The sequence below is a fragment of the Phoca vitulina genome, unplaced genomic scaffold (genome assembly GCF_004348235.1).
Source record: "Phoca vitulina isolate PV1807 unplaced genomic scaffold, GSC_HSeal_1.0 scaffold83, whole genome shotgun sequence".
Classification (NCBI taxonomy): domain Eukaryota; kingdom Metazoa; phylum Chordata; class Mammalia; order Carnivora; family Phocidae; genus Phoca; species Phoca vitulina.
Genome location: NW_022589786.1, coordinates 3000040 through 3015391, shown reverse-complemented (window position 1 = coordinate 3015391; position 15352 = coordinate 3000040). Strand labels below are relative to the sequence as shown.

At 54.2% G+C, this 15352-nt stretch overlaps 1 protein-coding gene across 2 annotated transcripts in view; it reads right to left on the bottom strand.

Moving 5' to 3' along the window:
• Nucleotides 1-844: 844 nt before the first annotated feature.
• PPARGC1B (PPARG coactivator 1 beta) overlaps nt 845-15352 on the bottom strand; it is a 105947-nt gene continuing 91439 nt past the window's right edge. Inside the window, exons 8-13 of one of the 2 annotated variants that reach the window (XM_032395232.1) lie at nt 14204-14999; nt 11030-11105; nt 8862-8983; nt 6278-6432; nt 5361-5403; nt 846-2318 (exon numbers count right to left, since the gene is read on the bottom strand). In XM_032395232.1, coding sequence (XP_032251123.1) covers nt 2243-2318; nt 5361-5403; nt 6278-6432; nt 8862-8983; nt 11030-11105; nt 14204-14999 — 1268 coding nt within the window. In that variant the 3' untranslated portion in view covers nt 846-2242. Of the gene's footprint in view, nt 5404-6277; nt 6433-8861; nt 8984-11029; nt 11106-14203; nt 15000-15352 lie in introns of both variants that reach the window. The other variant, XM_032395233.1, reaches the window with a different exon arrangement.

Here is a 15352-nt window from a genome sequence, read left to right as displayed (position 1 = left end):
CCTCAGCCACCACTGCTGGATTATTAAAGAAACAAAAAGCAAAAGCTGCCCTAAACACATGCAGTGTGATCAATGCCTCCTGTTGCCCCAGAGGTTTTACAATCACTTGAAGGAAATGTGTGAAAAGTGCCTAAGTTAAGCTGTTTTGAAAAAAACAAAAAACAAAAACAAGTGTATTGCTAGTATCGTCTGAGAGCAAGAGAGAAACAGCCAAGCGGTCACAACGGTCGGATTAAAAGCTGCTCGGTGGGGACAATGAGAAGGCTAATGTGAGATTCGAGACCGCCACCTAGCCAAGCTGGGGTCGAACTTCTCACCATCCCTGTGAGAAACTATGGCTTTGATCTGTCCCGGGGAGCTGGCCTCATACAAGGGAACTGGGCCAGGACCAGGTGGGTTTGAATCCACTGCTGGCTGGTGGCCTTGCAGAGATCTCTCACCCGGGACTCGAGCTGGGCGCAGCCAGAGGGTGAGATTGGTTTCACAGGTGAGTGATGGATTCCCGATGCTCCCGGGTGGGAACCTGAGCCTATCAGGGTCGAAAGGGACCTTGGTGCTCATTCTGTCCAATGCTCTCCTTCATTAGTGAAGGGAACAGAGGCCCCAGATCACACAGCAAGTGAGAAACATCAGGCTTCTCACTGAGATGGCTTATAGTTGGGTGACTTGCTCTGTAAACCCATTTCCGACAGCCGGGCTGTTTTAGCTTTTCATACATACGTAAAAAGAGGCACCAAGATCTAAACTCACTGTTCCCTTTCTCTAGGGCCTCCAACAAAAGGGCCAGCAAAGGGCTAGCCCTAGGATCGGCTCTGCCACACTATTTAGGAAGGGAATCTCGATCCCCCCCACTGACCAGCCCCCCTCCCGACCCCAGCCCAATCCCTAGGAGAGTCCCTCACACAGCCGGAGACCCACATTTGCCAGCGTAGAAACATGGAGCCAGGCTGAAGTGTTGTGGTTTTCTCAAAGTGCTTTTATTGGTTCAATGCGAAGGCAGGCTCTGTCTACTTCCTGACATCCTGTGGCCGGCTCCCGGGGGTCCTCCCCCCACCCAGCCAAGGGCATTTCTGTAGGTTTCCCAGCCCCCGAGCTCTCCCTCCATTTACCCTGTACCTCCGGACTCCGCGCACAGCCCTGGAGCCCACCTCTGTGGGCAAATACCCCCCGGGACCTGGCGGCCAGCTTAAACACTGCACCAACTCCTGCCCCGGTGGGAAGGGGCGAGGGGGTCCCTCTTCTTTGGCCAACAAAACCATGAGGTTCACCGTATTTGCTACTGTACATCCCATTTCCTCCCTTAGTCCTATCTGAGGGTAACTGCCACCTCTCAGACGGTAAGAAAAAGACTGCGGTTTTGATGTCAGGGAGTCAGATCAACCCGCCGTCCGGGGCTGGTTCTGCTTTGCGGCTGGGACGGCCCCTCTCAAGCTGAAGGCTCAGCTGTGATTTCAGCGCAGCCCAAGGCCTGGGGTGAGGTTCTCCCCTGTCCCTGCAGAAGGACCACGTGCCGCCTCCCACCACTCGCTCGGTGGCCTCGGCGGGCATGCTGCAGACGCCTAGAAGCCGCCGCTCTCAAAACTTGCCCCAGCACAGGCTCTATGCAATGCCAGCCTTCTTAGTGCGTCTCTCCCTACACCAGGACTTGGGTACTGAGCGTCTGCAGCTCAGAGCTCTCCTCCCTTCCTCCTCCTGCCCCCAAGCCCTGCCTCGCCCCCCCCACCGCCCCCCAACACGGTCAGCACACCACACTGCAAGGCCCCGCTGCAGATGCGGACACCTGCTCGGTGGCTCTTTGACTCAAAGCTTGGAAGCAAGGTGTGATGGGCTACGCGGGGGCGGGTGGGGGCCTTCTCTGCACTCCATCCACTCATATTCTTTACCTCTTTGATGCATTTTCCTTCGGTAACCAGAACCCCCAAGACAGGATTCTGATTCAGCCTGGTACCGACTGAGGAAGGAGATGAAGAATTCCACTTAGCGGTTGGACCGGACATTTCTGGAAACACCAGCACGGCACACAGACGGACAGCACAACGTGCCCGGCGTGGGCGGCTGTCAAGAGAGTCTACTGTCAGCTTTTATGGCATCACACGTAAACATCGTCCAGAGCACACACTGGGACAGAGCTACAATGACATGGTCGCTAGCAGCAGCTGCTCCCTCTGGGTTACTCCTCAATGTGGTGGGCGAGGGACCAAGGTGGACTAGCTTCCCTGGAGAGACCGTGGAGTCTCCTCGGTTAGTGATACACAGCACCGAATGAGTCTTCCAGATAGAGGTTGTCTGCAGGCTCGGTCAGTGTTCCAACTTGTAGCCTGTTAGGGATGGGATGGCAAGCAGAAACTGCTTGGTGCTCTTTGCCAGCATCCTGTCCCCCCACAGCCAGCCCTGACCTTAGGCACGGGACCTCCCAGTGCCATGCTCGCATCTCTGCTGTGCTCAACGGGCGGTATCTGAGGACCTTCGAGTGTCCTGCAGCCATGTGAAGTGATGGGCAGCCTCAGCTGCCCCAGGAAGAGGGGAGGGAGAGACTGGTCTTCCACTAAAAATCTGCCTTTCTTTACCCTCCCGTACCACCCGCCCAGGGGAGAATCTCTGACCTAGGGCAAACCAAGGAAGAAACAAGTAGGAGGGGCTTAGGGAACCTCTAGTCCAACTCCTTCTGGAGCAGAGGAGAGGGGGAGGGATTTTGTGACTTCGCAAGGTCACAGAGCTCTTGGTGGAGCCTAAGTGTACTCCTTGGTGCAAATCAGGACTTAGGGGAGGCAGCAGACAGATTTAAATTCTATCCTATTGCATTCCACAACCATTCATTGTGTGCCTACCGTGTGCTGGGCAGTGAATAGCTGTAAAAGGAATTTACAATGTTCAGGTCTGTGCTGTGGAAAAGTCCCTTTTTTTGTGGTTCATCCTCATAAACCCACCTCCCTCAAACATTTCATGTCCGCTATTCCGCTTGCTCCCCCCCGAACCCAAGTGGGAGTTGTGTGTCACAGTATTGGGAGTCCTGTGCCAATGAATGGCTTTAGGGGCATTTTCTCTCATAGACCAGGACATGATAGACAGGGATGGGCCAGCATGAAACCCAGCCACCATTTGGTTCTATATGATGGAAACTTTTCAAAGATCAGACCAGGATGTCAGATGGTTTAGTTAAACTCTGATCCATTAGTAATGGCTGCCCAGAGCACTGTGTTGAGAATTCTAAAAGAACTCCCAAGCTCAAAGAACATGAGTGCTGTGGTCGATTAGTTATGTCTGCCACTGGCCAAGGATGTGGCAATAGTGGTACATGTGCCATGTATTTGCCATCTTGAGCAAGATACCACCTTTGCAGAAGCTAAGAGCTGGCAGGGACCTTAGGGTCCCTACTTCTTGCCTACTTCTCCCCCTCAGTCCATTTCACAGAAAAGGAAGTTGGGGCCCAGGGAGGTGGAAGGAAGTGACTTGATACACAGGAGCTCAAATTCCCTATTCCTTCTAAAGCCCGTTTCCTCCAGCCTTCTCCGTGGGCTTGGAGTATGCCCACCTCCCAGGACAAGCCCACTGGATACCTACTCAGGTATCTGATCATCTTAAAAATAATAATAATGATCAAATACCAATTCTCAAAGTTCTAAGCCTGGCAGGAGCAATAGATTAAATTAGCTTGTTGAGTTTACTGAGTTAATTTCAAAAGTTTTTAAAGCAAGCAGGACTTTTTCTCTTTCTTTTCTTCTTAATACAAAAATTTCCCAAGGAACCCTGACATACGAACGAGATGAAGTTGGAGGTAACGAGCTCATACCCTGCCTGGCCATGCTTTCCCTCACGAATGGCCCCCAAGGCACCTGCAGAACATCCAAGCTGGACATGGTTTTGACATCACTCAAGAACATAAAATTTAAAGTAAAGCCCAATTAGAATGTCGTCTAAGTTGGAAAGGACCTTGGAGATTGTCTTCTCCACCCCCGGCCCCCACATGCCCCTCCTGCTTCCCCTGCCTCATGCCACCCAAACAACTGTACAGGTGAGGAGGAGGGGAAGACAAGCTGGTAGGAGGAGGATGGGTTGGTGGCTGGCCCCGGAAGGATGACTGCTCCCAGATCGCCTGCCTGTGCCACTCCAGGTGTGTCACTGAGGTTCTGATGGCATGTCCACAGGTATAGGCAAACCACAGAACCCTCTGGATCAAGACGCATGCCCGAGCCTAAACTTGCCTAATGCTGGCGAGCCAGCTTTTGACTTAACCCTCCAAGCAAGCCCAGAGGCCTCTAGCCTGTGGCCCAACGTAGCTGGCCTCACCTCTACCGGCCCCTGGAACTGGGCATCTTTACCCCAGCTATTGCAAGAGCATGGGACCAGGAATCAGGAGGCCTGGGCTGGGTCACTGCTCCGCCCCGTCACTGGCCATGGGACCTCGGGCAAGTCACATCCCCTCTTGGGGCACTGCCCACCTCGCCTGGAAAAACAAGAATCGGGCGGCTCGCCCCACCTTCCTTACAGGGTCTGCCAGGATCCGAGCACTCCAGGCCAGGCCCAAGCCCCGAGCACCGGCTGGTACCAGATGAGGGTTCCAACTGGAACTGGACCCATACGTGCTCAGTGAGAGACAGGGCAGAGCTTGGCAGGCGAGTCCCAGAAGCCTTTCTCCACTGCTCCGACTTGTGGCTGCAGCCCGTGCTCCCCTGGGGACCAACCCGCCAGCCACCCAGCACCTCTAGGGCGCCCTGGCCGAGGGAGCACGGCAGCTCAGTGGCAAACACCTCACGACAGTGCATAGTTAAAAAATCAAGGAAGCGATACAATAATCCCAGGCACAGTACGTCTGAGCCATAAATACGTTATTTGAAGGATATACTTTTTTTTTTCTTCAATTAAAAACGAGTGTATAATCCTGATTCTATTCACGAGTAACAATTTCATCATCACATACTACGGACAAGAACTGTTACGGTGCACACGGCTGCACGTCTACGAGGGGAGCCGGTCAGGGAGCGAGGGGACGGGGGCTGGCCCAGCACCGGGAGGCGCGCCCGGGGCCGCCCGCCGGAAGCGAGGACGCCCCAGTGGCAGTGGGGCAACAACACCATGGAAACTCACAGACAGAAGCAGCTTTGTTCAATGTAAACATTGATTATTGTTTTTTTAAAAGGACAGCAGTTTCAAGTCTCTCTCTCTCTCTCTCTCTCTCTCACGTGTGTTCTCTCACGCGCTCGCGCTCTCGCCTTCTCGTATACTTAATTTCTTTGAAAACGTAAACATATTGGAAGGGCCTTGTCTGAGGTATTGAGGTATTCCTCGAAGGTTAAGGCTGTTATCAATGCAGGCTCTGCTGGGCCTCCTTCAGTAAGCTGTCAAAATCCATGGCTTCGTACTTGTTTTTCACTGACGCAGGAAGGGCCTCTTCTGAATTGGAATCTGGGCAGGGGGTGGAGGAGTCAAGGAGAGGGGAAGGCGGTGAGCAACTCAGAAAGGCCGGACCATCAGGAAACCTGCCACCAGGGTCAGCCCCGTGGAGCGCGTGTGGTCCAAGGCCTCAGAGAGCACTAGACAGCAAGCATTACCTCTGCCCCGTCGTCAACGGCTCGGGGCTGCCCTGTTTCCAGAACGTGGTGGCCCCAACTAGCGTGCCCCACAGCTCCTTTCTAGCTCCGATATCCTACAAAGCTGTCTCCCTAAGAGCTTCTTGCCCACTAGTAATCCACTGCCGACGTCACCTAGGGTGGCCAACAAAGCTAGGATGCCCCGTGGACGGGCAGCCAGGCGAAACACGGCCTGGCCAGGAACCCTCCTGCGTGTCCTCACCCTCGGACCTGTGCTACGGAGGCAGGTCAGACTCTCCTCTACAGATCCCTCTCTCCTAAACGGTACATCTTTGTCCTTCTTCACTAACTCGTCCCCCAGTGGCGAGGGCGTGCTGACAGTATTATTTCGCTGTGGCCCATTGACAGACAAGGCTGCCTGCTGCCTGTTGGGGCCACGATGGAATGCCCCCGAAAAGCAGCAGGGCAGCCACTGGCCCCCGGGAGGTGAAAGAGACAGTTAATCATGGTTCTGCCAACTGGCTATGAACACAAGACTGGACCTTCCAAGAGGCCACAGGGGCCTCGAATCTCTCTCTTGGTACCAGTCTTGAGACAGGACAAGACGGACCAGAGACCAGAAGAGAAACAAGATGGCAGCCTCCAGGCTGCGAAGTTTGACCAGCAGGCACATTAGAGCTTTAGGGTGGGAGCTGGGTCAGAGCGGGCTTTAGGTCTCACTGGAGTGTGGCGGGGCCTTGTGCACTCACCATAGTCAGTGTGTCTGGGCCAGCAGAGGTGCTGGAGTCCTCCATAGCTCAGCTGGAAGGAGGGTTCGTTGCGTTTCCGCAGGGCAGCGCCATTCCTCAGAGACAGGGCAGCGTGCTCCGAACACCGGTAGGTGATGAAGCCATACTTCTCGCCTCTGTGGGGAGAGGTCAGGGGGAGCACGTTACTGAGCCAGCTTGGTCGACACTCTCAGACCACCCATCATGAGATAATGAGCGGAGAGCCACACTGATTCAGTAACCATGTCGCATGGCCCCCCAAATACAGATGATGGCCATCGCTAGGCCGGCCTCTACTGTGTAATAATAGTAAGAGCAGGTGATTCACAGAACGTCTGCCACACGCCTCAACCTTGCTCCCCCTCAGGGATGAGGAAACCGGCTCTGCGGAGTTCAGAATTTGCCCCAAAGGCAAGTGGTAGGGCAGGGTATTCAAACTCAGGCCTCCCAGCAAGAAAGCTTATTTGCCACACCTCTACCCCCAGTCTAGCCCTCCTGCCTCCTTCGAAGCCAGCCTCGGCCACCACTTCCTTGGCTGCTAATGTGGCCTCCCCCTTCCCTAATACAGCTGGTGTTCTGTACACATCTCGTCCTTTGTGGTAGACAACCCCGTGTCTGCCTGCTCAGCATCCACTCCCCTTCCTCTGACAATGGTGCCGTGTGTTCGCAGCGACCCGTCCAAGGATGCGCCTGCTGCCCAAAGCAGAAACCCAAAGAATCTGTCCCAGCTCTTGGCTGGAACTGTGAGGGAGACCCCTCCTTTCCCTGGTAGGAGGTAGGTAAGCTTAGAGCTGGAGGCAGCCACTTTGCCATCGGAGGGCAGCCTGCACGAGAAGGATGTGAGGCGAGGGGGTCCTAAAGTCAGTTCTTCCCTCAGCTCTTCAGCTCTGCAAACAGCAAGAAAAAGAATCCTGGCTGCTAGTCCCTCTGCTATGTAGAATCCTCAGGGCAGAGACACGGTGGAGTCCCCCTACCGCTCAGGACAGGCTTACCAACACCAGGCGCCTAATAAACACTCAGCTGAATCACATTTCCTGACTCCTCTCTGAACCAGGCCAAAGTTGGACCCCTTCTGCCTCTTGAAACGTCCAGGACTGCTCGCTTTGTTTTTGCATGCTCTTTCCATTTGATGCCCTGAATACTGCACAGAACTTAAAAAAGTTTACTTGTGTAATGACTTTTTTGTTTTAATTGTGGAAAAAACACAAAACATAAAATGTACCATCTTTAGAACAAGTGTATAGTTCAGTAGTGTGTTCAGTATATTCACGCTGCTGGGAACTGATCTCCACTCTCTCTGCTGCTTGCTGTTTCCTGGCATTGGACTACTCCAGATAACTCATGTAATGGAATCATACAATCTTTGTCCTTCTGAGACTGCTGATTTCATAGAGCATAATGAGGTTATGATTATCAAGGTCCATCCATGCTTGAGGCATGTGACAGGATTTCCTTCCTTTCTAAGGCTGAGTAATATTCCACTGTATGCAGAGGCTACATTTTCTTTATCCGTTCATGAGTCAACGGACACTTGGGTTGTTTCTACTTCTTGGTTATTGTGAATAAAGCTCGCTCCTATACACATGGGCGTGCAAGTATCTCTTCGAGATCTTGCTTTCGATTCTTTTAAGTATATACCCAGCAGCGGATTGCTGGATCATACGGTAATTCTCTATTTCATTTTTTGAAGCGCCTCCATACCAGTTTCCATGGTGGCTGCCCCAGTTTGCATTCCCACCAACGTGCACGAGGGTTCTGATTTCTCCACACCCTTGTCAACACTTGGGATGTTCTGTAGCCACCTTAATGGATATGAAGTGTGTAATGATTCCTATATAGAAACTATTTTCTCAATGAAGCTTTTAAAAATGATCGTTAAATTAGAATTTAAAAACCTTAATAACCTAGTTGGCAAATACAATGGGAGATACTTTAGAATTATCTCGAAACGGACAGTTTTGACATCTAAGTTGTGCATTTACACACAACCCATTCTTCTTGCAGATCCCCTGACAGATAAACACTGCTTCCCCAGGTGAGGGAGGAAAAACCAAGACACCCAGCAGAATAAAAGGTCTGAAGCTGGCTGGTCCAGTGGGACGGAGGGATGTGAGTAGCGGGGGTCTTGCAGGTCAGCGACGTTCCAGTACAAGTGTGCAGTTAAGCCCTGGGGGTTGTCTGCTGCCCTGTACCAGCCCCAGGGTGGAGAATCTGAAGCGGACATGTGGGCTGCAGATTCAGCTCTGCTACTAACTAGCTGCTCACTTAACTGGTCTGAGCTGTCCCGAAAGGGAGAGTGCTAGAATGAGCGCAGAGGTCACAGGCCTGCCCGAAGGCTTAAGAGAACGCACAGGAATTGCCTGGCACTTAGCAAACCACCAGCTCACTGCTAGGCCGCACAACTGTTACTGGACCTTCTCTGGGGCCTGGCTCTCCAGGTCCAGGCCGCGGGTTTCATCAGATTTGTTCTGCACATCTTCTCGGCCATCTTCTGTGTGGCCAGCCCCGGACTGGGACCTCTGCCCCTCCCCGCTCCCCTCTCCTGCAATAGCTTGACCTGACTCACCTCCTGCTTCTCGTCAGCACCTGGCACTCCACAATCTCACCAAACACTTCGAAGCGCCGCTTCAGCTCTCGGGAGCTCATGTCACTGGAGAGATTTCGAACATACACCACACGGCCTTCGCCCTGCTCAAGAAGGGAAACACAGAAAGACCCAGTCACTGCCTGGCTTCCTGGGACCCCCTTGATGGTGGGCTCCTGTGGAGTCCTCGTCCTCAGCCCATGACACCTGGCTGAGTGGGTGACACCAGCTGGGGCTGGAGTCAGAGAGGACGATGACGACCCCTATCCCAGAAGACCTGCCTTGTTGCCAGAGGGGCCGCCGAGTGTCGGATGGGGAATGGCTCCCAAAGGAAGCAACTGCTCGCGTGAAGGAAAGGAGCCGAGAAGGGACAGAAACGAGAGAAGGGTTCATCATTAATGTAACTGCCTACTTCCACAGCTGTGTTGAGCCTGGGACTTTTTCTGGTCGTGGGGGAGGTTGTGGTAGAAAGGCAAGTTGCCAAGATGGTAATGGGCAAGGATGGGGAGCCAGGTCGTTGTGGGGGTCACGGTGGGCTGGGAGGAGGGCAAAGGGATGCAGGCCATGGGGCTCGCAGCCACCATCATCCCCAGCTGTGCCAGGCCAGCGTGGAGACACTGTGACTTAAGAGGTCACATCAGGCGAGCTGGGTCCCTCGAACAGCCCAGCAGAGGGAGGGGTGGGGAGAAACCCAGGCTGGAATGTCCCCTCCTCTCCTCTACAATCTGTGACTGGATCCAGTTCAAGGCCCTGCTGCTGGAAGAGCTGCTTTGACCCGCTGGGTCAACTCCAGCTGCGTTCCTGGAAACCTGTGCTCCGGTGGGTCAAACGGACAGGTTCTGGTTTGGACAGGCTTTCTCTGGGAACAGGTTCAGGCCAGTGATTCTGGAGCCGTTCCATTCTCATCTCACAGAGGACAGGGAGGGAAGGTCGGCCCGGGGGCCACGGTGGGCCTCCGCTGCCAATCGCAGGGGAACGGGGTTCTGCTCAGTGAAGGAACGCCCTCCCCCAGGCGCCTGGCGGCTCCTTCAACTGGTAAGGTTCTTTGCTGCTTCAGCCCCATGGTCCTCCTGAAACTGCCTGGTGGCCCCTTTCATCCATCAGCATCTAGCTCCTTGCCGATGTCCTTCCCAGACCGCCCTATGAATACATCCTCCCCGACAGTCAACACACGACTGTTTATTTCGGAGACTTTAGCCTGCCATGATTACTGCCACCGCGCCCCTCCCCACCTCTGATTACAGTGATTATTCCTTGTTTATGAGTCTGCTGCCCTTCTCCCCCTTCTGCCCCAGCCACAGGAATTGGGGGGAACCTTGTCCGTCTCGCTCATGCCAAACACGTCACAACCGCTGAACTGGTCACACATGCATTCAAGGAAGACGCTCCAGGCACAGCCCGTGCTGGTAAGGACCTGCTTGCTGACACCTGTGCACCTCTGGGGTATGCACACCTCATGTACCCACCCCGCCGTCCCTGCCCCGGAGCACCCGTCATGGGGGAAAGCAATCAAGCGCAAGTCTGTCTTTCTGCGTCCCGTCTTACTTTCCTTTCCCTTCCTTCTAGTGACGTGGAGGGGCTGGTTCCAGCTCTCCTCTGCAGCTTCCTGGCACAGCCTGGGCCCAGAGACTAACTCTGGGGGAGGATGAGGGAGGTCAGTGGGAAGCAGGGAGCAGGCTCTCCTGATCCCTTAGCCCTGATCAAGCTGGGGGACCCTTAGGAAGGACAAGGCCCAACTCCCTTATGTATGGATGAGTAAACTGAGGCTCAGGGAAGCTGGGAGACCTGCCCAAGGTCACACAGAAGGTGGTAGCAGGGCTGCTCTGTGGCCTGGTTGGCCCAGCTCTGCTCCCCGCTGCCCCCCCACCACACACACACACAGCCCTCTTGGCCCTGTCGAGCCTCCAATGCTCAGCCCTAAAATCACCACCGGCTCCGTGCCTCACAGCCAGTCCCTAGGCCACACTTTGCACGATGCCACCTCTGGTGCCCTTTGGGGACCCTGGTGCTTTCTGAAGTCAGAGAAATGGAATGATCTTCTGCAGGCCACAGCCAGCCTCAAAGGGCTTCAGGTCTAGGAAGTCCTGGCACGTCCTGATGCCCCTGCTCTTCCCCACTCACTCCGGGCTCCGGGGTCCCAGATCACTTACAATGGCCTTTTCCCGCCGCTTCCTGGCGTGCCGGACGCTTGGCGTTCCGTCTGAACACGGCCCTCTGCTCTCACATCTGTCAGTGAACAAGCAAAGCAGAGGCACTCACTCTCAGGAGGGACCACGGCAGGGTGGGCGGGTGCAGCTGCCCCAGGAAGCAAGGGACGCTTCTTTCGAACTCGCTCACAAGGGCGCCTACAGAAGCCAAGCTTCGCCCCCAGCAGCGACAGCCCGGGACTGCGTGCGGGTCTGCACCATCGGACACATGGCTCTGGCCACAGCTTCTGGGACTGGATTGCTGGGAATCACCGTGTCGCTAATCAGCGCCTTTTTATGCCATGAGGGCTCTTTCGCTTCATTACTGCATTTGATCTGATGGGGGAAAAGCAACCTATGAGGTCTTACGTTTCCCCATTTTCCAAAGGAAAACCCCAAGGCTCAGGTTCAGTATGGGATCTGCCTAAAGCTAGAACGTGGGGGAGCCAGAGCTAGAAGGAGAGCTGCTTATCCTAGACCCACTGCTCTCTAGCGCTTGGTGCCCAGCCAAGAGGCGAGCCTGGCGGTCACAGCCCCCACGGCCAGTCCGGCTATCAGGCTCTTCAGCCCGGGCGCGCAGTCCCAGGACACTCCTGGGCGCCACATGCCCGCATCCCCTCGCCTGTCCTCCTCCAGGGAGCGAGATGCTGGAGTGGAAGGAGTGTGGCATGCGCGGCTGGCGGGAGTCCTGGCTCTGCCCGTTCCGTCTGCGTCCTCGGGAAATTCAGCACATAGGATAAGCACATCGGCTCTCTGGTCAGACGGCCTGCGTTCGAATCCTGGCCCTACCACCTCCCTGCTGGGTGACCTTGGGCTAGTTATTTACATCCCCTTAGTTCCAGTTCTTCGACTCTAAGACAGGGAGAACTGACCGTACAGCCTCTCTGGCCATTTGTGAGGCGCAAATTAGAAAATGCTGAGCTCAAGACCTGCTCAATAATTGCTTGCTTGCTTTTCTGTTGCACCTCTTAAGAGCCTCAGCAACCTCATCTATAAAATGGGGATAAGAAGCAGATGTGCCCTCCAAGTGCATCTGTGAAGCTAAACAGGGTCACAGAAGGGGATATGACTTGCAAACTTTAAAGTGCTATAAAGTGCTATAAATGCGTTCTGGGTAGTTCAGTCATCTAAGCGTCCGACTCTTGATTTTGGCTCAGGTCATGATCTCAGAGTCACAAGATTGAACCCCGAGTAAGGCTCCGCACTGGGCATGGAGCCTGCTTGGAAATCTCTCTCTCCCTCTGCCCTGCCCTCTCTCTCTCCAATAAATAAAAAAAAAAATTGAAAAATAAATAAATAAATAAAGTGCTATAAATAACAGTATCATCATCCCTTTGCAACAGATTGGCAGTTTCCCACCTGAAGAGCTGAGAGTGACCAGAAGGTACTGTGGGGTTTGTTATTTTAAACCAGCTCAAAACACTTGTGGACCAATGTTTGGTATTGGAAGCACGGGTGAAAAAATGTGGGTTTGGAGAAGACGGATGACTAGTTTACCAGATTTACCAGGCGCCAAGTTCTGTCAGCTGAGCAAGAATTGAATTAACCAATTAATTTTCTCTAGGGAGCAGAAAAAGCCAGCCCTGAACTTGGCCCAAAAGCAAGAAGAGGAAAAGGAGAATCCATGGGAGTTTCTAGAGGAGGAAAAGGAGAATCCATGGAGTTTCTAGAGGAGGAAAAGGAGAATCCATGGGAGTTTCTAGAGAGGCTCCCAACTCTCTGCAGGCAAGTGCATGAATGCAGGCCTTCCCCCAACAGCCCTGAACTGGTCAGGAGGGAAAGGAGGCCAGGAAGCTCCAGTTCCAGCCTTGGGGGATGTATTTCTAAAAGAAAAGAGCTTTAGTAGCTTCTAAGCTACGAAATGTTGCAGAGGAAACTGCCTAATGCAGATGCCAGGAGACTGGAGCCGGAAAGAGGGCTCAGAGAGGTCCGACCAATCATCCTGGCTTATTACATAGAAGGGCTTTTAGAGAAATCGAGAAGGAACTCATTTTGAGTAACAGGTAGTGCAGGGCTTCTTAACCTTAGTGTCTGAAGAGTCTACAAACCCCCTAAAATCGAATGCCCAGTTAGAGGTCTATGTATTTTAAGGGGAAGAGGAGTGTTTGCTTTAATCAGATTTTCAAACAGATAAGAGCTACTGGTATAGATATATAAAGCTGAGTTTTTCTAAGAAAAGATATTTCTCTATTACCTGAATTCTGGGTCTCAGAGTCTGGCACTCTGGGGACATCATCATCATTGGGAACTAGTTAGAAATGCAGATTCTCCACCACCACCCCCAGACGCACAGACTCAGACGCTGGGCGGGTGGGGTCCAGTCATCACAGGGTAACGAGCGCCAGGTGGCCGCTGCCCGGCTCCAGACCCGAGAGCACCATCTAGTGGTCATTCACATGCATCTCAGGCAGAGGGTTTGGGACCTGCACTGACCCTCCTCAGGCCTCCCTCAGGTGAAGAATCAGGTCCTGCTGTGATCAGGGAGAGAAGCAACCTGTCTCCACCAACATATGCCAAACCTCCATTCTTTCTGCCCAGCTCCCCGTGGACTTTTGGACCGGCACCTTCTTTCAGACCAGTTCAGTGAGCCAAGATGGTATGAGCACACAGGCTCATGATACACCATCCATCCCTGTGGGAAGGTCAGCAGCAACCAGGGGGACGGCTGGCTGCTAGAAGTCCTGCACAGCTCAGCAGCACCAAGAAATGGGAATAAACCTTATCCCTGCTTTAAGTCCAGGTATTTTTTTTTTTTTAGAACGCAGATTAGAATTCTGCTAATCTTCCTTTCACATGTAGATGTCACATAGATACTAAACTGGGTCCGATTTACAAATATAAAAGCAGAAAACACAGATGAGTTCATTTAGACATAAAGGCCACGAATGGCCAGGAAGTGGGCTTTCTTCCTCTCCCGGGGCCAAGAGATTTGGGTGGCTCCTGACCATCACACAGCAGGCTTTGCTTGCTTCCAGAACTTGCCCACAACTCCCCCAGGGAGAACCTCCAGGGCCTCGGACCAGACGTGGGCCACACGGGGAGACGCAGCCCCGGCTTCAGGGCTCCTCCCTCCCTTGGCACCCTGGGAACTGCGGTCCTCAGCTGCCCACTGTCCCTCTTGAGGCCACCCATCCATACCTGAAGGTCCTCCGGGTGGCTGGTGACCAGGAGCGGCAGGCGGAGCCGGAGCTGGAGCGGCTGCGGGAGCAGGGCTGCCGACTGGCCTTGCTTGGGGGGCTCTGGTAGGGGCAGTGGTCAGAGCGAGGGGGGCTGAGCCCTGAGTCGTCCTCTTCATCGTCCTCATCCTCGTCCTCCTCCTCCTCCAGGAGGAAGCTGCTCTCACCACTACTACTGTTGCTGTCCTCAAAGACTGTGTCATACTCAGCACTCTTACAGGAGGCCAGGTCTTCGTCCTCCAGGGCGGTCTCCAGGAGCCCAAAGTGCTTGGTGAGGCTGGCGCGGATCTCGTGGTCTCTCAGGAGCACGCTGTCCTTGGCGGGGGCACCGCCGTCACAGCTTCTGTCTTCCTCCCTGTCGGAGGCCTGCCCCGCAGCCCGTGGGGCCCCTTGTTGGGGCCAGTCCTCAAGGTGGACCCCAGACGGCTCCCAGGACCTCAGCACCTTCCTCTGCAGGGCACCTTCTGGCTTGAGCACCTGGCAGTAATCATGGTCTCCGAAGGAACAGGAGAAGGGGCGCTTCTGACCAGTCTGGGAGGCTGGCTGGGCTGTAGCATGCCGCAGGTGGGACAGGAGCTCGCTCCGTTCTGGGTGCTTCTTTGGCAGCTTGTGGGCAGCCACGGGGGCAGCCCCGAGCTGGAGGCCCTCCAAGCTGGGGAGGCTGGGAGCTCTGTCCTTGCCTGGGCTGTGTTTGATGTCTGGCTTGAAGGGGTCCTCCTCTGTGGGCTTGTAGGGAGGTGTGGTGGGTGGGGTGAGTCCTAGCCAAGCAAGAGGAGAACGCTGTGAGGCGGAGACAGATCACTTCTCCAAAGGACAGAGACTCTAGTCTAGGATGGCAAATAAGCAGCCCAGGTACCACCATTCTCCCAGCCCAACGAATGGCAGGTGTCACTAACCAATCGCTGCACGGCTGGCTGAGCCTGAATGTGGCCCAGGACTCCGAACACAGTCCATGGCCAATCTTGAGCGGGCATGTGACGAAATCCCCTTGCCATCCCTCTGTAGCCTGAGCACAGTAGCCCAAACCTTCAGGTCATTTGAGATATCCCCTCCTGTTCTACATCCAGTCACTCAACAAGCTCTCTCAACTGGCTCCGAGGTGCCCTGAGTG